Source organism: Lissotriton vulgaris, chromosome 2_1, assembly GCF_964263255.1.
Source record: "Lissotriton vulgaris chromosome 2_1, aLisVul1.2, whole genome shotgun sequence".
In the NCBI taxonomy this organism is placed as follows: Eukaryota; Metazoa; Chordata; class Amphibia; order Caudata; family Salamandridae; genus Lissotriton; species Lissotriton vulgaris.
In genome coordinates, this window is record NC_141687.1 from 683,243,416 (window position 1) to 683,265,877 (window position 22,462).

General features: G+C 42.1%; 1 protein-coding gene across 2 annotated transcripts in view; it reads left to right on the plus strand.

Annotated features, from left to right (window-relative positions):
• The window catches only part of SYT9 (synaptotagmin 9), an 881,257-nt gene extending 862,571 nt beyond the window's left edge, over positions 1 to 18,686 (plus strand). Inside the window, exon 7 of one of the 2 annotated variants that reach the window (XM_086955878.1) lies at positions 17,976 to 18,685. In XM_086955878.1, the coding sequence (XP_086812004.1) occupies positions 17,976 to 18,047 (72 nt within the window). In that variant the 3' untranslated portion in view covers positions 18,048 to 18,685. Of the gene's footprint in view, positions 1 to 17,975 lie in introns of both variants that reach the window. The other variant, XM_086955879.1, reaches the window with a different exon arrangement.
• Positions 18,687 to 22,462: the final 3,776 nt, after the last annotated feature.

Genomic DNA, 22,462 nt, shown 5'->3' on the forward strand with positions numbered 1-22,462 from the left:
AATGGCCTGTCATACAGAGTAACATCAATAAGCACTCCCAAATATATTGCCAAGTTCTCCCTCATCTAAATGCTATAGCCGAGGTAGCAAATATGGGTCTGGGCGAAGGGGGGATTAATAGACCTGTTGATATCCATAACCAACTAGCAACAAAAATGCTAGACATTTTTTTCCCTCTTAAGCCCCAGAAGGAAACACAGGTAAAAACCCACCCTTGGTTTACTGCCACCTGCCGTAAATTAAAGACGGAGTTAATCCAAGCTATTAAGGCCAATAATAGACCTTTTAGTCAGGACATTACGAACCAAGTATAAACAACTTATAGACAGTGAAAAAAAGTCCTGGGAGGCGGACAGGTGGGGGGAGCTGAAGGAGGCGCTTCAGCGCAGAGACTCTAAAGCATTTTGGGCAATTATCACAAATCATTCTGGGGGTGGGAAAAATGCGGTTGGTCCCAATATAGCCTCATCTGTCTGGGTGGATCATTTTAGCAGTCTTTACAACCACCTGACCACTCCAGATCCTGAGGTGGCTCTCCCGAATCCCCCTCACGAGTTCAGACTGGGGGGGGGGGCCAGGAGATTAAAATCCTAGAAGTGGAACGTGCCATTATGAGGTTGTTACCTAACAAAGCCCCGGGGCTGGACAAAATTCCCGGTGACTTGTTTCGGGCGGAACCGAAGATATGGGCACCCTATCTTTGCGTTCTTTACAACTCAATATTGAATGGGGCTGACCTGCCAGCTTCCTCATATTTAAAAACGGTTGCCCCCTGCTCCCTTCTAACTACAGGCCAATCAGCCTGATAGATATACCACAAAAAGTGTTCGGGCGGGTTCTTCTAGACAGAATCCAAGCATGGAAAGAAGAAATCTGCATTTTGAGCCCACTACAGGCAGGTTTTAGAATTGGTATTTCCACAATCGACCAGATCTTCAGGCTCCAGGCCCTATACTGGAAATCTGTGAGTGTAGAGGGTGGCAGCCTCTACCTCATCTTTGTGGACCTGAGGGCCGCGTTCGATCTGGTTCCCAGAGACAAACTGTGGAATGTCCTATCTGACCTTGGACTTCCAGTGTATTTACTAGATGCATTGATGAGCTTGCATTGCAAAAACTTTGCAAAAGTCAGATGTGGGAAAGCGGGTGAATTATCGGCGAGCTTGAGGTACAGAGGGGGGTGCGCCAGGTGTGTGTGTTGGCGCCCACCCTCTTCTGCCTTTATATTAATGGGCTTCTCAATCACCTTCTTAACCTGAAAGACACGGATATACCGCGACTGGCAACTGGCAGAGTGCCTGCACTAATGTTTGCGACGACACTCTGCTACTGTCTCGTACTGCCACCGGTATTCAACGTGTCTTGGACGGCTTTGCCGCCTTCTGTGCCTCTAGCGGCCTAGAGATCAACTTGTCAAAAACCAAGTACATGATCTTTAATCCCCCGCGTCAGACCCGACCAAATCCTGTCCTTGAGGGGATCCCGCTAGAAAGAGTGAACACCTTTGACTACCTTGGAATTACCCTAGAGGAACATCTGGGGTGGAAGGCACAAATAGCTAAATCGACTCTTAAACTGACTCAGACAGCCGGGGGAATATTAAAAATGTACAGTACTCAGGTCTGGAAGCCGGTGTCACCTGTGGTGGAGATATTCAAGGTTCAGGCTAGATCAGCAGCACTCTATGGGGCGGAACTATGGGGGCATCACAGGCCTACAAGCCTGGCAAGGGTTGAACATTCCTTCATGAGAAATCTCCTTGCCCTTCCAGTTAGTACCCCTCTGGTACCACTAAGATTAGACCTAGGGTTACTCCCTGTAGAGGAGGAGGCGGCCCTTAGACCTCTAACATACTGGCGAAGACTCTGGTCTGTTTCAGAATTAGTACCTTACCGTACAGAGTTTAAAGAGATCTGGCACTCTTTGAAAATGAGGAAAGTCCCGCTGTTAGCGCACATTAAGGATCTGTGTGTAGGACTGGGGCTCCCTGAGCTCTGGGACTCGCCAGAAGAGGTTTACCCAGCACTTACCAGGGTGGACTTAATAAAGAGATATAGGGCATCTAATTTGATGTTGTTGCACAACAGCAGTTCAGTGGGGAGAATCACATCAGAATTCATTAATATCAAAGGGGAATACAAGAGGGAGGTATTTTTAGATTTAATATACCCTACCCAAGCACGAAAATTGAACATACAATTCAGAATGGGAAGATTACCCTTGAAGGCATTAACTAGTCATTGGAATGGGAACCTTTGTACGGCATGCCCAGCGTGTAATTACAAACTTGAAAATTAAAGTCACGTGTTTTTTGCTTGCCCGGCCTACGGCCCAGCACGCCGTCGCTGGATTAAACCCATCTGCAAGAATTTGGGTTTTAGACATTGTAATCAGGCCTTGAGAGTGCTAGAAAATGATACGCATCCCCCCATTGTCTTTTCTGTCTCACGCTTTTTACATTGTACGTGGATTAAGCGTAGAAACCACATCAATTGTTGATATTGTTTTAGTTCTCTGTTTTAACTGTTTCGATTTGCTCTGATAACTTGTTCACGATTTAATTCTTATTTTAATCGGTAGCTCGGTTGTACAGAGGTGTACATACAAATGAAATTAACTTTTACTTGTCTGAAGTACCAACTGAATATGTTTTTATACGCAAATGTTTGTTTTTTAACTGTACTTTTATGACCCGCAGCGGTCGAAATAAAGTTATCAATGAATAATTGAATAATCCATACAGTAATATCACCGCATTTTTTTATTTATTTTAGACTCATTTTAATATTCTGTGGAAATGGTTTTAGATGCTCAAGTATCTTCGTGGTTTTAATGATACAAAGGTTTTAATTAACCATACAAATAGAATAAACTTTGAAACCTTTGATATTGCCATGAGTCTACTTATCTAGTGTGTACATTAAGGTTACATTTTTCACTAACTGTCAATACCTCTACATTGGTGATTGATTTGAAGACTAGGGGTCTCATTGAAGGTTTAGAAGGCAGGAGCCCCATCATAAATCTGAAGGCCGCTGTCCTGATATTATTGTGATTCCTCTGACCTTTAAAGTTAATTGAACACCAAGGTTCATAGTAGCAGAGCCTCAACTGGATCCATTGTCCGAAATAAACAACACAGCAACCCATCACTACAGGGCATCTCTGTCAATGCATCAGAAGGCCTGCACCCTTTAGATCAGGATTTCAGATGCATATTTTACCTGGACAACCATGCAAGGCATGCATAGCAGAAATAATTAACTGTAGTGTCCCATGCAGTAAAGAAATACTCCTTGCGTGTCAAACCTATTTTTTTTTTAATTTCAGAAGCAAACCCTTGGTTTGATGTGGTGGCCATCCGGTGTTTCGATTTTACAAAAGTCTAGATTCAATGGGTCGTTGCTTGCTGGATGAGCGGTGTGGTTCTACTTCTCCATTGCACTGGTGGACCACCTGCCCAGGATTAATCACAAACGATGTCCTCTAGCCATTCCCTTCCATCAATTAAAACAAATAATCAAATCTGCCAATCTGATCTTGATTTGGGGATTTCAAACAGGAAGGGGGATACTGAAAGACTTTTAGGATAGGGTTTGTTCCAATGCAGACATTGTTATAGTCATCAGGTGTAGAATAGATTAGACCAACAGCAACAATGATATATCAGGATTTTACAGATCAATCACAATAGAGGAGTGGCCAACCATTATACCCAAGGGTTGACATTTTCTTTTAGAAATCCATACACTTTTTGATACCATCATGATAACTTGTGAATAATAATCTAACAATTGTTGTGAAATTCAGGAAAATTACTATATGAAGGAGTCACCTCTAAATATAAACAGCCTCTCTTTTTTCAGAAAATAGCAGAGCACTTAATGATTCTTATTAAATTGTGATGCAAGAGTAATAAATTCATCTGACAAATCTCATAAAGATGCCAACGTTTATTATATTCCACCCCCTGTGGGGAGACTTTTTTCCAAACATTGTGCAATTAATCTAATTGGAGCACAAGATTTAGACCATTAGTTATTAACTTTGAACCACTCTATTGTTTTCGCTGGAGCTCTCAACATTCCAATGTTATAATATTCATCATTGCTCCATTTAGCAAAAGAAAGGAGGACACCAGAGCTAATTTTAAGGTGTTGATTTTGACTGCCATCTTGAGTCTCACAAATATTTTCTTTCATATTTATATAGAAAACTACAAAATTATGGTCAGCCAATAAGTTGTGTACAATATCGAGGGGGCAATACCTTTAGATCTGAGGAAAAAAATTGAAAAACATTTGCAGATAGTTGGCTCCTATGTTAGCCCACTGACACTGGCCATTTTACTCTTCTTTAGCACCAGTATTTTACCAGTGCATTTTTCTACATTTTCGCCTTCAACAGAAAATGATAACATCATGTTTTAGAAATACCCATCTGTGGCATGGTATTTGCTGAGATTTTTGCTTTCACTGTGCAATTGTTGCAGAACCCATCTTGTTGCCACTAAGACACTACTGCTGCTAACCAGTGGTAAAGTGCTTGTGCTCTCCCTTCCAAACATGGTTATATTGGTATACACCGAATTGGCCCACCTAATTTACTTGCCCATCCCTAGTAAATATTGTTACATGTAACCAGGGCCATTAAATGAAATGCTGCAAGTGGGCTTTCCTTGTGCCACCCACTAAAGTAGCACTATAAAACATGCCCAGTCCTCCCACTGTAGCCTGTCATGCGTTTTTAGACTGTAATATTGACTTGACAAACTAAACCTTTTGCCATGCCTAAACCTTCCTTTTTAATACTTATATGTCACCCTTAAGGTAGACCCCAAAAGCTCATAGGACAAGGTAATTGGCATCTAAAAATTAGATATATGTACCTAGGTTGTACATGCCCTGACAGTGAAAAAAAGGTTTTTTTCACTGTAGCTAGGCCAGCTCTCCCATAGACTAGTGCTGAGTTACCTTTTCACACTTAATAAGTGATAACTTCAGTTTGGGAGCAGATACTTCTTCTGCTTATTTGGAAATCCTCGTTAATAATAATGTTGGAATTTAAATTACTAATCTGGAAATTACACTTTTAGCAAGTTGGCATTTTTTTGTTGAAACCAAAAGTGCCTTTCTGCCAGTGTCCAGGGTCACTTGACTGTTAGTGGCTTTCCTGTGGTGTGATGTGTATTCTTTCCAAACAGAGACCAAAAGGGCCTTAGGTGTGGTGAAGGGTGTTTCTATCCTGAGCAGTATGGCCTGGTAGGGTGGACCCAGCACTTACTTGGCTTCAAAGGTTATCCTGAGGACTGTTCCCACCACTTCCTGATTTCTGTAGGAGCCTGCCCTGCCACTGCCAAATGCAGTACACACATGAGTTTGTGTGTCCTTTGTTACCCTAGACAGATTGGGGCTAGACCCAGGGGAAGAACTTACTTGAACCGATTATGGTTAGACAAAGGGAGTGTGTCGCACTCAAAGGCTTGCACTCGGCCACACTCAGAACCTCTCATCAGAACGATCCTGGTCCTAAAAAGATTCAGAAGAAGGACTGCCTGCCATCTGAAGAAGGAAGAATGGACGTGCTTGAGTGGAATCCAGGATTCCAAAAGTGACTCTAAGGGTCTATTTGTTAAACTCCTGTTCGAGCTACAGGGACACAACAAACTTCCAGGGGCCTTCCCTGCCACTGCACAGCTGACTAGCACCAACTGAACCTGCCTGAGCCTTGGCTGGTGTCGAAGTGTATTCCTCCAACCTGCAAATTGCAAGAACTCTATTACAGCTAAAAATCCGGATGTTCTGGGCTCTTAATGTCAGATAAGAACTGACCAGGTCTCCTCCCAAAAATAAGTGGACTATCGAGACCAGCATTAGACCTGCATCCGACTGCCAACCCAACCTTTCTGGCTACAGGCTCTGGTCTTCACCTGCCTGGTGCTCTGTGCAATGACAACAACATCCCTTTGTTTGTTACCGATGTGAAACTCTGACAAATGTCTAGCTTGTTGCGCCGACTTCTGCACCACCAATGTGAAGCTCTGACTGAGGCTCCTCAGATGGAACTGAACTGAGTTCAAAGGTAAACTTCCACTAAGGCGAACCTTGCCCCAGTATCCGACCTGTGCTTTATCACGACCAGTCTGAACTTTTAACTTTGCTCCAGTCCAGCTTGACTAGATAACTGCATTTGCCACTTTGTGCTTCTTTAAGCTATTTCTACTTAAACCTTTAAAAATTCACAACTTTGGTTCTACTGGCTGGATTCTGTCATTCTGATGTCATTGTATTTATTACATTAACCTTAGTTTTAATATGTTTCGGCTTTTTCTTGTGTTGTGTTGTCACTTTATTGCTGTTTGAGTGCTGCATTCATACTTTGCACATTGCCTCTAAGCTAAGCTTCACTGCTTTTGTGTCAAGCTACCAGAGGGTCATGCACACGTTTAGTTAGTGACTTTTGTTTTCTTCCTAGCAAGGGTTGTGTTTATTACTTCAGTGGGGCTCTCACCCCTCTCACCTAATACCCCAATTACTTACACCATGTAAAACTGACATTTCTATATGAAAGTGACAGAAGGTGGGGTCAGCTTACGATTGGTTAAATTAAACTTTTTTTTTAAATACACTTTTTGTTGCACCAACATTTTTTTACATTTCCTTATATTGCTGTTTACATAAAACACCTTTCAAACGTGGTGTCTGTCAATTTATATCTCTCACTATGTTTGCAAACTTACATTTATTTCACTCAAGTGGTAGCCTCTAGATGAATTATTTTAACACATACAGGACACAAAATTTAAACTCCTAATTCTCTATTAGCAATATTTTATAAACTATTTGCAAAGAATTTGTGGTATAGAAGAAACGTGAACTTCCTTGGGTAAATGTATGAAAATCTCTTATTTGATAAAAATAATATTATGGTCGATATAAAAGATATATAGCTGCTGTATTTGCTAGGAGTAAATTGGCCCTCACAAATGTACAGCCATGTTTTTATTGGTTATAGGTCATGATTGATAATTGTGGGTAATAGCCAAGTTGAGGGTCAGACCATTAGTACATGTACTACACTTGTATTATACCAGCCCTCTTTGCATAACAGAACAGCTGGTGACCACAAGCTGCTCTGCTAAGCATTGGGCCCCCATAGTGCAGGGATATGTGTGTTTAATAATGGGGCACTCTGATGTCAGGGTTTTCTCGCCCCACATCACACATGGGACCACAGTCACATATATGGATAATATTTCATACTCGAGTGTTCGTACACTTCATAAAGATGAACAGAGATCAAGAATTGTGTGTAAGGTTGGAGAATGTCAGGAACTTCATCAGAGAATGTCTCACTGGGAATGAGAAAAGATGTGTGAGGCACCCAGATCATAGTTGTGAATATGTTCAAAGGTGGGTGTTAGAATAGTAATGGGATGGTAGGAGGATGGGGTGATAGGTTGCAGTGCAAGCTCATCAATTTGTGGGGTATTTGGAGTGACATTTTGAGGGAAGGCTGAAACTTTGAGAAGTGAAATGTGAGCTTTTGATGGGCTCTACAAAAAGCTCTATTGGAAGAAATCATAGGAAGTCAGTAGAATTGCAGAGGATGAATTGTGATCTCTATGGGTACCCAAAGATTTTGATAAGCATAAAACATAGACTGTTACTGCAGTATGGAGTCCGTTTGGAACAATGTGAGTGTTTGGAAGGAAACATAGTCAGCTATGTGGGAAGCTACACTAGAAAAGTAAGGAAAATTAGATAGAGTGTGAAGAATTTGTCACAGGTAGAGTAGTATGGAGGCCCAGTCAAGGCTAGGATGAGATCAGTTTTGCTTCCTGTAGAGCAGATCTAGGCCCTTATTATGAGGTGGTCGGAATGGAATATGATGGGGTATTTACCACATGTAGTAACCGTGGTAAATACCTTGTGTTCTGAGTTTTAAAAGGAAAAGGGGGCATAAGAAGCAGAATTGAGTTTTAGCACACCAAATGCTGCATGTTTTGCCATTTTTCCTGTCCTTTTCCCCTGATAGATTGAAGCACGGTTGACCTGTCAGAATTGTTCAGGGAAAAACTGTGAGGTTGTGATAATTATCACACAACTTGTATATCCGAAGGGGATCGAAACGTAGCCCTTCACTCGTAATTAGACGCCTAGTGGTAAGAAGAGTATTTATGGGCATACTGACGGTTACCAAGAAATACTAAAAATTGTTGCTTTGAATTAGAAAGTCACAAATTACTCTGTTGAACTTACTTTTAAAAATTGAGCAAAATCACTGCGCCGATACCGCCGTCACACCGGCTCACTCGTTTCCTGGTAGAAACGCCACAAGCGTCAATCAGCTAAGAGTGGGAGGGGCTCAGGCTGATTAAGGATACAAATGCCGCCAGCAGCGTGGAAGCGCAGCGGACGCGTGCAGCGGGCGTGACGATGGGCAAGCCCGTCTGCGCCCGTCCGCGGCCGACGTGGGGTAGGGGCACGCCAATATACTCAAATCACTACCTATTCCATAAATGATGGTGAAAAGATCTTCTTTTCCCAAACTCCATAATTACACACACTCGAGGAAAAGACCAAATATGGGGGCTATAAAGAAGGAACAATCCCTAACAGCTATCTATGTAAATACCCGCTCCATGGGGAAACACCAATTGGAAATACATAACCGACTAACGACCCAAAAACCGGATATCCTTCAGTTAACAGAAACCTGCTTAACACAGGACTTCGCCCCTGATATCCTAGCTGCCTTACCAAGCGACTACTATATCCTCCAAGCAAACTGGCCCCAGGGAAAAATGGGAGGGGGAGTGGCAGCTATAATACATCAAGACCGCAAATTCTCTGCACTTACCTCCTTCGATCTACCTCAAGTAGACAACCTAGTGATCAAACTAGAGTCTGTTTCCGGCCCACTAGTCTGTGTCATACTCTACAGACCACCTCAGAGCATGCCTAAGTTGCGAACAGCTTCTGAGTGAACAGATGACACTCATCACAACTAACCACACAAAGATACTACTGATTGGTGATTTCAACTACTGGGCAAATGACCCAGCAGGTGGCCCACACTCAGCGGAACTAACTGATCTACTTACGGGACTAAGCCTCCGCCAGCACCTCTGCTACTCACATAAAAGGACATACCCTGGACCAGTTGTGGTCATCTAATTTAACCCTAACGGACCTAGATGTCTCCCCTTGTATCTGGTCCAATCACCACCTCATAAAATTTTACATATATAACCTCACTAAACCTAAAATACCCCTACCTGAATCTGGATAAGTCAGGAGTTGGAACACCATTGATAAAGCCCAATTCCTCGAAACCCTGGCCAAATCAATTCCCATCAGTCAATCCTCCATAGAGGGGAAGGAGAAAAATCTGGCGGAATGGCTCCTGGCAGCCAGCAATAAACACGCCCCGCTAAGGAAAATACAATGAGCACGTTGTCAAGAAGCTCAGAAATGGTTCTCCGACAATTTGAAAAAAGTAAAGATTACAGTGCGTCAAGCTGAAAGGAAATGCAGAAGCAAATACTCACCTGACGACAAAACTATCTATCTTATAGCCCTTAGAACTTACAAAAAAAACAATTTTGACCACAACTTCTGAATATTTCTTACGTAAAATCATCACTTCCAAAAACCAATCAAAGGATATCTTCTCAATAATCAATAACTTATCTAACCCTGACCGAGTTACTTTAAAAATCACACCTTCGCAATCCTTATGTGACTCCCTGATTAACTTCTTTATTGATCAAATTAAAACCATCAAAGTAAGCATCCCCATTTGTACAAAGCCCACTTGTCAAAAGTAACCTAAAAACAAACAAAAGCTAGAACAAATACCAATGATAAATCAAGAAGTCTTCGCAGACGTACTAATCAAGGTAAAATCTGGCTCCCCCAGGGATGGCTGCCCCCCTTGGATTCTAAAAGAAGCCTTTACGGCCTGCCCAGAACCAGCCATGACCCTCCTAAACAAATCGTTACTCCAGGGATACGCACCTGAGGCCTTCAAAGAGGCGTCGGTCATCCCCCTCCTGAAGAAACCGGAAGCAGATCCTGGGACTCTCTCCAACTACCGTCCTATTTCACTGCTCCCCTATATGGCCAAACTACTTGAAGCCCACATAGCCAAAAGCCTTTCCACCTTTCTTGAGCAATCAGATTACTTGGACCCTCACCAAGCAGGGTTTCGCCCAGCTCATTCCACCGAATCAGTGGTATTGGCAGTTCTGGACTCTGTGAGAGAAAGCAGATGGAGGCTCTCCCCAAGCCCTGGTACTGTTGGATCTCTCTGCCGCTTTTGACACGGTCAACCACAACATCCTGATCCTCCGTGTCAGGGATGCAGGAATCCAAGGCTCAGCCTGGGAATGGATAAACTCCTTTCTTACCAACCGTTATCAAGCAGTCCGCCTGGGAAACTTCACAACCCCTAAGATTAAGAACATGTGTGGTGTTGCCCTGGGCTCATCTCTCTCCCCTCATCTGTTTAATCTATACCTCCTCCTCCTGATCCATGGACTAAAAGAAAGGAAAGTCCAAACCTTCAACTATGCAGACGACTTCCAACTGATACTACCGATTAAAGACTCCCCTAACACCATCCTTGAATTCCAGGAAACCATGCTGTTCATCCGTGATTGGATGAACAGCAACCACCTTAAATTAAACCTGGATAAAACAGAAGTGATCCACACAGGAGGCGCACGGAACCCATGGCGCTCCAACTTCTGGCCTAAAGAACTAGGTCAGCCACCGGCCCCCTCTACATCCGCCAAAACCTTGGGAGTTATAATCAATAAAGAACTCACACTGAAAAATCAAATCATGTCTGTGATCTCAACATGCTGCTTTCAACTTAGGAAAATAAGAAAAATCAGTAGGTTCCTCACCCAGGAAGCGAAAATACAGGCAGTTCTCGCTATGGTGATATCACACATTGACTCTGCCAACTCTCTTTACCTTGGCATCCCGGCCTATCTCACCCACCGCCTCCAAATGGTTCAGAACCAGGCGGCTAGGCTGATTTTTCAAGAAAACAATCGTCAACATATTACTCCTCTTCTCAAGAATTTACACTGGCTCCCAGTATCCCAGAGATGCGCATTCAAGGCAGGTTGCATTATATTCAAATCCCTGAACAGCAAGAGCCCAAAATTAATTAACAGTTTGATCAACAGATACATTCCCACCTGCAATCTACGATCCGCCCACATGCACCTCCTGAACATACCTCCTTTCAGGCTAAAACGTGCTGGGGGGCTAGGTTTGCCATTCTAGGCCCCAAACTCTGGAACTCTCTGACCCTTGAGATCAGATCCTGCTCAAATCTCATGAGCTTCCGTAAACTGCTAAAAACATGGCTATTCAAACAGGCATACTAGTGACATCTTAGCCTAACCCTTCAGAGAAGTGCCAAGAAACCAACCTGGTGTACGTGCGCTACACCAGTGAATTTTAACATAACATAACATAACTTGGATCTGAAATTATATTTGTGGAAGTCTTTATAAAGCTCATAAAGGAGCTATGCTCCTCCCATATCACTCCGTTGAGCAGCGTGCAGTAATAAAGCAGATGAGGGGTGCGAAGAAGGGTAAGAGGTTCTTTGGCAAGCCCTGTTTACATATATTTGGGGGTGCATTTAACTAAAATTTCCTGCAATACAGACCAGCAAGCAATGTTGCTGCACTGTATTGTGTAAATGGGAGAGAGTAGAAGTGCTTCATATTTACAAAGATATGGAGCATTTCTGCTCTCACCTCACCTGATGCACTATGTGCTGCCTAGTGCCAACACAGGCACCCTTGCACCATAGCGCTAAGGTGCCTGTGATACAGGTAGGATTCTTTATTGTAAGGGAGAATCCCACCATAAGCAAAATTTTCAGGAACTGATGGTTCCTAGCACTGCATACATGATTTATTGCCCACAATAACGTATTTAAATTTAGAATGGATTCAGTGTGGTGTACTATGTACTTTTGAGAAGTGAATGCATGAGTCACTTCACTATGAATGCTTAGGAGCGGCCCGGAAGTTTAGGCTGTCCAGTTATTAGTGCATTGCCATATCTTTTCCCTTTGGATGCAAACAGTGGATGCATTGCAGCTGCCCAAATGAAAACCATTATTTCTGCTATCTAAAGAATGGGGAGGCAAGCGGACAATATGCAACAAATGTAATTCCAGACCTTTACAGTTGAATTATTCCCATAATGTAATACTATCTGACTCTCAACTGTCTTCCAATTCATCATTTTGGGAAAAGTTAGTCATTGTAAAGGGATGTGCGTATCACGTAATCTTTCTCATTGGAATATGGTGAAATTATGTTGGCACGTTTGGTCAGTATTCTTCTTACCAAAAGGATACATACTACCGGTCAACTTTACTTGGCAATTAACACCCTAAATTGAAGGTTCATGGTGTTAGTGAAACTACTTAGACAGCAGGGCTACTTAAGGCTAAAAGGGAAATATTCTAAAGACAGTTCAGGCCTACTATTATCTAGAATAGCTTCTACTTTTAAACATAAATGGAATACCTAGGGTGTGGAAAGTAGGACTGCCTTGGTACAAGTAGCCAGCAGCAACATTCACTTTAAAGGGATAAATGGAAAGGAAGGGAAGTATTCAGGTCTACCATGTCAGCGCACTCAGTGTCTGTTCAGCTGTGAGTCTGTTAGGGATTGGCTGACAAACGTTATTTTCCTAGGAGTTATATGGCTCAACTCAGAGCTTTGACTTTTTGGGCAAGTCTATTGATTAATGAAGAACCCTCACTATGTAGATATAGTATTATTTACTTCAGAAGGGTGTGGTTAAGTGCTTGCTTCTGGATAGGAAAGGTCAGCGTTAGATGAGTAGAACTTGATGTGACTTACTAATAAGATATAAAGGTATATGGCAGTAACTACATCCTGAAGGATTTTGGCAGAAGGCTGGACTGAACCGCATAGTCTTTGCCTACCTGGAGAAAAAACCTCCTGGGAATTTGAAGAATATCTCGATAACATCATCTGTGCTGCAGTGAGGATAGAACATTAAAATCATACAAGGCCAGAAGGGTTCATCTGTCACCATAGGGGCTCAATTATAGAATGGACGCACTTTATTTCTCCTCTGTCTGTCACTTGGTGGGTAGAGAGTTAATAAAGCCCTCTTTTATTTTTCATTTTCATTTATTCTTTATTTTCGGTCACTTGGACCATAAAAGATACAGTTCATAAAATCATTACATGTCAATGCAGCTTCTACATACTATGTTTCAGAAATATAATCAACATGTGGCACAGGGGCAAAGATAGCTAGGTAATAAAAAAAGCATGTTTACTCTCAGCCTCTACACACTCAAAATTTACTAGATCATAATACATTAAAATTTAGTTTTAAAAACGGTTATAAATATTACATCATTAAAAAGATCATACAAAAGGTGACCTCAGAGGGTAGATGCTAATGGCTAAAAAAGTTGTCAAACAGAATGATTCCCTTGGGTCGTGTACAGGAGAAGCTTGGAATTAGCTATAACCACAATCAGATATAAACACACTAACTAAAGAAATTGATCAAAAATGAAGTTACATAACAATTTATTGAAACAATAAAAAGACAATTTACAATTACACTGGAAAAAATGTTAAAAAACAATTAAAATACTATATAATTTTGTGACCAGCACAAAAATGAAGGACAGACAAAACTCAATTGTAAAACATACAAATTAGAGATTACAAAGCGTACATTCACAATTAAAATTTCAACGACCCCTGGTTGTATAACCTTACAATCTTATATACACCGGGGGGGGGAAAGATGAATTGTACAGAAAATTGCGTCGACGCGTTTCGGTGGTTTGCGTATTATTATGTGCCACCTTTATCAAGACTATTGATTTGTTGTCTGTCGTGTTACTGGATCCTTATGGTTGTCCTGTTTGGTGGGATTCCTTACTATGTAGGAGATAAAAATTCTTTCAGGATGTGAGGAGATATTCTTATTGCGCGGTAACTATCTGGAGGTTACTAATGATTCTCCTATCCGATAAGGATTAGAAAACTTTTCAAAGTCTGTAAATCTTCAGACACTTCTATGTCACTACTCTTTAGTTGTTCTTGACTTGTAGCGGGGATGAATATCAAGATCAATGGCGGTTGGCTTCAATGACCAGAACGAGTCTCTCTATAATGGTCAAAAAGAGATCTCGCAGTAGAATGAAAACGAAGACCCGATACGAACAGACGCTTTTGCTGTAGCAGGGGATACGATTATACCATTTTTTAAGAAACTACCCCAACGCTCACAAAAGTAAAGGCAGCTCACCACGCCTCTATTATTCCTTCTACTGCGAGATCTCTTTTTGACCATAATGCAATCTGCGCATGCGTAAATGTCCGGGACGGAACCATGAGGCTGATAAGTGATTATTCTAACCGGATCTGCCTAATAAGGACCTAACAATTTACTATCTAGAGGCGGATCACCCTTATTTGGGCACGCAATTACATCCGCCTAAGGCTAATGAGGTCAAACCAGTAATTGGAAACCGGGTATAAATAACACACACTGCGGGCTTTCTAACTCAGTCCGGCGGAGCAACTTGTGGGGTAAGACGGAGGACAACTTATCCCGAGTTTGTGAGTATAGAGTTAGCTACTCAAGCATTCCTAAGACTAAGTAAGGAACGATATTAAAACCTGCATTGTTTCTTTACTTAGATTGCACATTAGCAATTACCCCCCAGACGTTCTTGAGTGCTCATGAAGCAAGCAAGCAATATCTATTAAGTATGACCACAACTTCCTTTACATCCTTTTGAAAGAGTGTGTGATTTATATGTTGTATGTCTGTCAGTTTTCTTTTACAGGGCCAATTGAGCAAATGGTCTGTTCCAGGTGATTGCACCTGTATGAGCTACCCATGACCAGGGTGACCATCTTTTTCTTTTCCTTTTTCTTTCTCAGCTCATGCAATTTGCATAGAACTTGAGCTAAACCGCTGTAGACACATTATAGCCTGTATTTTTACACACATATTGAATTTTTCACTTTTTGTTATTTACACAAAGTTTTTGTTACAAAATAGTGAAACGTGAGTAAGGTGGGGAAGTTGTGCCCCCGTCCTGAAGAAGGAGCACAAGCTCCGAAACATGCCGACGCACACATGAGGTACTGTCCATTAACACAACAGGTCCAACCTCGCACTTCACTTCTTTTAGCAGTACCAGCCTGGGGTTGTGAATAAAGTTTTTTCCATTATACCCACGAGCCATGTATCTTTTTAATCCTTCACTAAATCCCACCACTCACATAAAATATCCCTACCACTTGCATCACACACACCACACATAGTCACTACTATAAGTGCTCCTGCGTAGTCGTAGGTTGTAGCACGCCGCATCCCGCTAGAGGGGTGCGAAGACCCCTATGATGAATAATGACACCAAGGGGCCTTTTTGTGTGTGAGGGGTATTTTAACAAACACTAAGTGCTCCCACACCATTGTGGGATACACCGGAAGGTATCGTCACAAATTAAGCACTGCCATCACATCATTGGTGCAACCGTTGACGATAGAGGTAAAGGGTTCCACTGCTTATGATAGAGTTGATATCTTAGTGTTTGTCTGGCAAACACCTGCCTGTTCAGCAATAACTCATAAGGATATTACATTTTAAAGTTGTTTAAAGTTTTAATCACCGGGAGTTGAAGTAGTTTTCCAAAAACACACACTTTTCAGTCGGTAGCTCCAACCAGGATTAGAATCAAGATTCCAAGAAGACTAGATTCTGCAGTTTAACCACTAGGCCACGTTTCCATATTTTCATAGGATGTGTTCAAAAGAGATGAATTTTATAAACTTTGTAGGGGATTTTGTCTTTCATTATTTATATGTTTTGTTGCTATTGATGTAATTTGTTTTTATCAATGGTTGAGGAATGTTTCTCTCCAATTATTATGGTAGAATGTAATTATTTCGACAAATGGAAGTTTTATAGACATCGATTGAAATAGGAAGATATTTAATTAATTAAGGTAGATTACGCTCTCCATGAAACCTTGGGGTTGGACCTATTCTCGGGAAAAGACAGGGTCTTTACTTTTGGGGTGCAGGGGTTCTGGTTGTGAAGAGATCGGGAGCTTTAATGTCAGGATCTGGTAATGTTTAACCCTTTCGATGCTGATGACGAGCTCAGCTCGTCATGATGCACGGTTGAGCTGTGCTGATGACGAGCTGAGCTCGTCATGAATAAAGTAAAATATGAATTTCCAGCACAGGACGGGAAAACTGCTAGCAGCCAAGGTGTTAAACAAGGGCAGGGGTCGACGATTATTTATGAGGAGTGAGGACAAGGAAGAAGCAACAGAAGTAAGGATTAAAAGTGGGAGAAACTTATTCGTACTACAGCAAAAAGTAAAAAAATGTGGTCAAAAAGCTCGTCTCAAATACAGAGTAATTAATATTGTTAAAGAATATGAAGACGTGTTTAACACTTTAAAACACCATTTCTATTTGACTTTGGTTTCAAAATGACATGGGTGGGTTGAATAAGTACTTTTAGTTTGTTTTGTATTTTACTACCTACAACCTACACGGGAAGGGGTAGATTTCATAACCTGCACTGGTAGGATGAGAATGTAACTGCGAGAATCGATGGCGGCGAGCGGGATAAGAGCTAAGGGTAAACCCATTGCGGGTAGCTGCGCGCAATATAAGTGCAATAAAATAAAATAATAATGATATATAATAAGGGGGAAGAGTCCTAGAATCCGAGTGGAGGCGATGAGGGAGGCTGTGGAGGCAGGACTGTGGCAGGGACAAATGGAGCTGATGAATGCATAAGGCAGCATACTGCTTAAATAAATTTAAAACATAAGGCAGCATGCTGAACTGTTATGCTCTTTAAAGTTGTCCTCCCCTCTAGCTGTCTCTTTTTCGCTCTTTGTTTATTGCATGTTTTCTGTTATTTGACCCAAGCACATATATAATAATATTATTCAGTTTTGAAGCATAGGACAGACCTCAAAAGGCCTAGCTATTTGAATTCTGAATAATAAGAGAGCTCCGTCCTAGTGCCCGATCCCAGCTTGGTTGCAGGTTGCCAACCCGCTAGTAGTCGAACAGCAGATGGATCGACAATCCGCTCCCAATTCCGAGTTGAAGACCTCAGGATGGGGAAATACCTGCACAATGTGTATGCTTATCTCCATAAGAAAGCGCCCAAAATGGCATTTGGCACTACTTGTCCCTCTAATGTGTGCTGACAGGTTTTACGGAGAGTTCTAATTGTGTTTCGGACCTAAGCAGAAGCTTGTGCCAGAAACAGCATTACTTCCCTAGACGAAATCCGGGCTTCAGTATACTCAAAATACAGTAGGTGGGTATACCGACTAGGTGGTCCAGGCAGTCTTTGTCTGCTCACTCTTTCTAGCCAGAGGAATAGCTCATTGAGATGACCATTCAGCACCACAACAAAGTGGGTATTGTTGGGTCACAAGTTTAAATCCTGCAAGCTTTCCAAAGGTCAAGACATGGAATACCATAAATTAGGTTATTGTAAGGTCTGGGATTTACAGTGCTGATAAATGGTTGAAGTGTGGTATGAAACGCTATTTAAAAGCAAACTTTTATTTTTATGACATCTTAAGAAGCTTTTAGAATTCTGAAATATACATTCTTAGCACATCAGAATACATGTAGGAAAGCGAAAAGCATTCTGAACTTAACAGGAACCGATTTATAAAGTGGGGGACATTGCATTGGGACAGTCCATGATTTAATTAGGCCTATTTTATTAATATTAAAGTACACCTTTTTCATGTATTTCTTATTTTTGCAGAAACACCCTGATTGCCTTTTTACTTGACCTTTGCAATGTAAATGTGATGTCTTACTTTTCATTCTGTTTGAAACTTGTCTCTTGAAAGGCATTAAACTATTATTTCTCATGCAGTGGGCAGGACAAACAGCTACGGTTGGAAGCCAAGGCTCATGCAATTCCCTGAAAGGACCACCTTCCCCATGAGGAAAAAGCTCAGCTTGGAATTTCTCCAGCATGGAGAGGACAGATATGAAACCCATCAGGGAAGGAGACACTAAAGACATCCCACTTTAAGAAGTGGTCCATCCTCATACACGAGGAAAAGAACTTGAATCAAGTGTCTTTTGTTTCCTGTGTCATTTTGTTTAATGATACTTATTTTTTGGCCTAACAAAGACACCACTGAAACTGGAATACCGTGTTCAGTTGCATGCTTGTTTTATTCTTGTTATTTTTTATGCCTATTGCAAACATATTTAAACAACCTGTGTTTCATTGTTATAACATTGGTTTAACTGCACATAACCTGGCATTGTTATACTTTACATTTCTTGTTCTGGTAGTAGTATTAAGTCCCCGTCTCAAGTCAAATTTATGGAGAGCAAAGGACCATCACATAAAGAAATATATACTTTAGGCCAGACATATTTTGGTATAATATAGTGCATGATTTATTTGCCGACATGATTTTAAGAGACACAGTGTACTTTACATTTCTTAATTTTGATAAAAAATACAGCATTCTTATTATAAACACAAGTGATATGTACTGTGACTTATTTCGATAGCTCTAGTATGTAAAAATACAAAATTGTTCCTAATAAAATTATGTAAGGTATGTTGCGAAGTGTTTTTCCTTTGTATGCAAATGCATTAAGGTATGCACTTCTGTTGTTCCATCATTAGAGATACCAACTTATCAGTCCATCCATCACCCGCCCATCCACTTATCCAAAGGTACTCATTCCGCTAATCAGTCCATCCACCCATCCATGATCCATCGATTCTTCCATCCCTCAATTCATAGACCCAAACCTCCCCAACACAAACCACTCTTTCCACCGACTACAATAAATCAAGATCTTTAGTTGAGTTCTGCCAGAACACGCCAGCTGCTATATTTGAAATCAAAATTGGGTACAAGCTTCTAAGCTCTAATTATAGAAAAATAAGCATACTAGGAGCAACATACTTTCGCGTTGATGTTTTCTTCACTAGTTTGATATATCGTTTTTGAATTATTGTTGCAGAGGACAATGACGTGCATAGCGAATGTTGGAAAAGTCTGTAAAAGAAGGTCATCTCTCCGAAACGGTGTCGGAGATGCTGCAGAGCGCCTCATAAGGCATTGCTGCTCTGCAAGCATCTTTCATCATATCAGTATAATGATTGACAACATAACTGAAAGAGTACAGCTGAATAGACTAGAGGACTTTCAGCATGAAAGATACAGTGAGAAATACAGAGCATTATGTAGCATGAACTAAACATGACTTCTACCTCAAAATCACAGTAGGAAAAGCAATATTAGGATTTTGTTTTGCTAGAAATTGGAAACCTGGTGAACGTAAACGTTTTTTTTTTTTACATTGCTATTAACCTTAAGAATATCCACTGCTCCGTACATGACAGAAAGCCAATGGGTACACAGCACCTGGCATACAATTTTCAAAGAACAGGGTGAAATCGAGGTAATTTGTCTCAAAAAAAAGTTTGATATAGCGAACGGTATGCACCTGTTACAACGCAATTTTTACTCCGCACTACCACTACAACGCAGGCATTACAACGCATACCATTACAACGCATTGCGCTGGGGGGCGCTCTAGGATAAGAGGTAAGTTTAATTTACTATCCAACACCTTCCCTAGGGTCCACGGGGACTGGAGTTAGAATAGTAAATTATACTTACCACTATCCAGCACCCCAAAGCGCTATGCGTTGTAACGGTATGCGTTGTAAATACCGCGTTGTAATGGTATGCGGAGTAAAAGTATGCGTTGTAACGTCATACATCCATAGCGAACGAAAGGGCATATCACCAAGGACCGGCGATAATTATCACTCAGTGCGCTTAGCGTGAGTATAAATATCGCTGGCTAATGCTGCTTTTTATCGCTACGATGGCATGCTATCAGCACCGCTTATCTTACCGGCGATAAAATTCCAGGCGCAAGCTGCCATATGTGCAATAATCGCTGGAAATCCAGCGATAATCACACAAATTATGGCGATAACTTGATGATAAGGAAGGGCAGACTCAGCCATGATATCCACCTTCCATTGGATATCATGGCTAAGTCAGACTGCAAGCAGGTGTAAGGAAAGTAGCGGTAACCGCGGATAGCGCTACTTTTCTTATCGCTATGCAAGTTAGCGTGCAGCTTGATAATTGGAGAAATGTCGGTTAGCGACATTTCTCCAGTTATTTTGAGATGGAACGCCCACTTTGCATCTCATTGGAGATGCAAAGCTGGGCGTTGAGGTAAAGGGCGCTAAGGCAAGGATTCACGCAATAGCGTGACCTTGCTGATAGGGCGTGAAGATTATCGCTGCTTTAGCGGCAAATAGTGCAGCTAAAGCGGCGATAATGCCCTTGATGATATGCCCCTAAAATATTAGGCAGATGCTAGTGTGAAAACCACTTTTATGGGAGAATTTGTTATCTATGTTTTTTGTGAAATCTGTGGCTGAAGAAAGAGGAAAGAGTTTATTCTGGAATGTAGAAACTTTCTAAAGAAAATACATCATGTATAAAAGGAATTTCCAGCCATCAGACAACTAAGCGAGACACTGCAAAGCAGTATGCTTGTGCCTGCTGTATGTCATTTAATCAGCATAGCAGCAAGTTGACAGAAGTTATGCATTCACTTTTTGTAAATGGAGTGTGGAAACTTGGTGACAGGTGCCCGGTGATTCTTTGCACTTCCCTGCTGGGGTGTTGGAGTCTAGGATGAACCTGGAGGAATAAAGCTTTTCAGAATCTGCATGAGGGTCTGTCTGAAGTCGCATGTGCTACTGCTACGTGTCTGATGTGGGTGAGGTGGTTGGATCACAACTCCAGATACGACTATTAATCAGAGGTATATCATTAGTGGAAAGAAACCATTAGCCAAGTAGAAGACAAACAAAGGGTAAGGGTCTCTGAGGGATATATCTGAGTTACCATGACACTTAGGGGTATATTCACAAGAACGTGTGCTAATCATGAAAAAAAGGTAACCTCCCTTACACATCAGAGCCTATCATGGGAAAATAACCCTGTGTCAGCGTGGAATTCACAACAAGGCGGTAGCATGCGATAGGCTGCCGAAACTGCGGCCAATGTCCGCGATACAACCACCTCGACAGAAATAAAAACACAAACCATAACACAAAAAAAACGTGTAAAGAGCCCATTCGCAATGAGGAAAGCATGGATAAGAACGGCCAGGCCCACGACACAGACGGCAGGTGGGAATGAGCACAACAAAGCCTGAAAAAAAGAGACAATCCAAACAGAAAACAACAGCCAAGCACAATGGAGGCAAACCGAGCCAGCACACAAGCCCCATTGGCAACAAAACATTGTACATGGCAGGCCATCTCGTACAAGGTGAATGCAGCCTGAGAGCGGAGAAGGACAATGGAAGAAAACCAGAACATCAGGAATGATGTGAAATGCACAAACAACAAGAAACACGGCTACAACAAGCAGGCAGCAATGCACACCGGAGGTGGGAGGCCAGCACCACACCAGGAGCTGGATGACATGGTGGAAATGGTGTCCACCACATCAGTCTGGAGATGGTGACAGGACTCGGGGACCGGAAACTTCCCAAAACAGACACAACAGGGGGAGGAACCAGCAGGGACCTGGGTGAGATGGGCACAATGGCACACATGCACATTTAATCCCAGCACCACTGCAGACAAACCAGGCCCAAGAGCAACAACACCAACCAAGAGCACAAGTCACACAACCCGGCAATAGCACACCACAGAACAAGCACATAAGTGAAAACCACACTGCCTGAAGGGGAGAAGGGTGAGCAAAACAGAGCTGAAGGGACATCTCACACACAATGCAGCACACACATAGGAAGCAGAGCACCACAACCTCGAACACAATGTGGCACAAACACCAACATTTGCACAACCGAACACAGGACACAAGTGTACCCGCCTGATGCCGGTAAACAGCCATACGCATCTGGCCAAGCACGGCACAGGGACAAGACAATGCACAAGTACAAACCCACAGTCCTGATGGGGTAGCAATGCACGTATGGCAGGGAGCCAGAGAGTCTGTGACACACACATTGGCATACAAATCAAGACACAATAAACAGTTGGAGACAAGTGAAAGTGCAGAATCTTTATAAACAAGTGCATGTGAGTACGGCCAGAAGAAGTGCAACGATATGCCGACCAATGCAGCAGCATGTCTGAATGAGGAACGTAGGACAGCGCCCATGTCCATCTCGGGGGAGTCCATCACCAACACAAGTTCATGCCAACCCGCATCGTTTGTCCGAGCACGGATGATGAGTCCAGGCCAAAGCAGACATGTCCACTGTCGTCTTGGGACATGTGACCAGATTCCCAAAATGCAACCAGGCATTGGGACAGGTGCAATG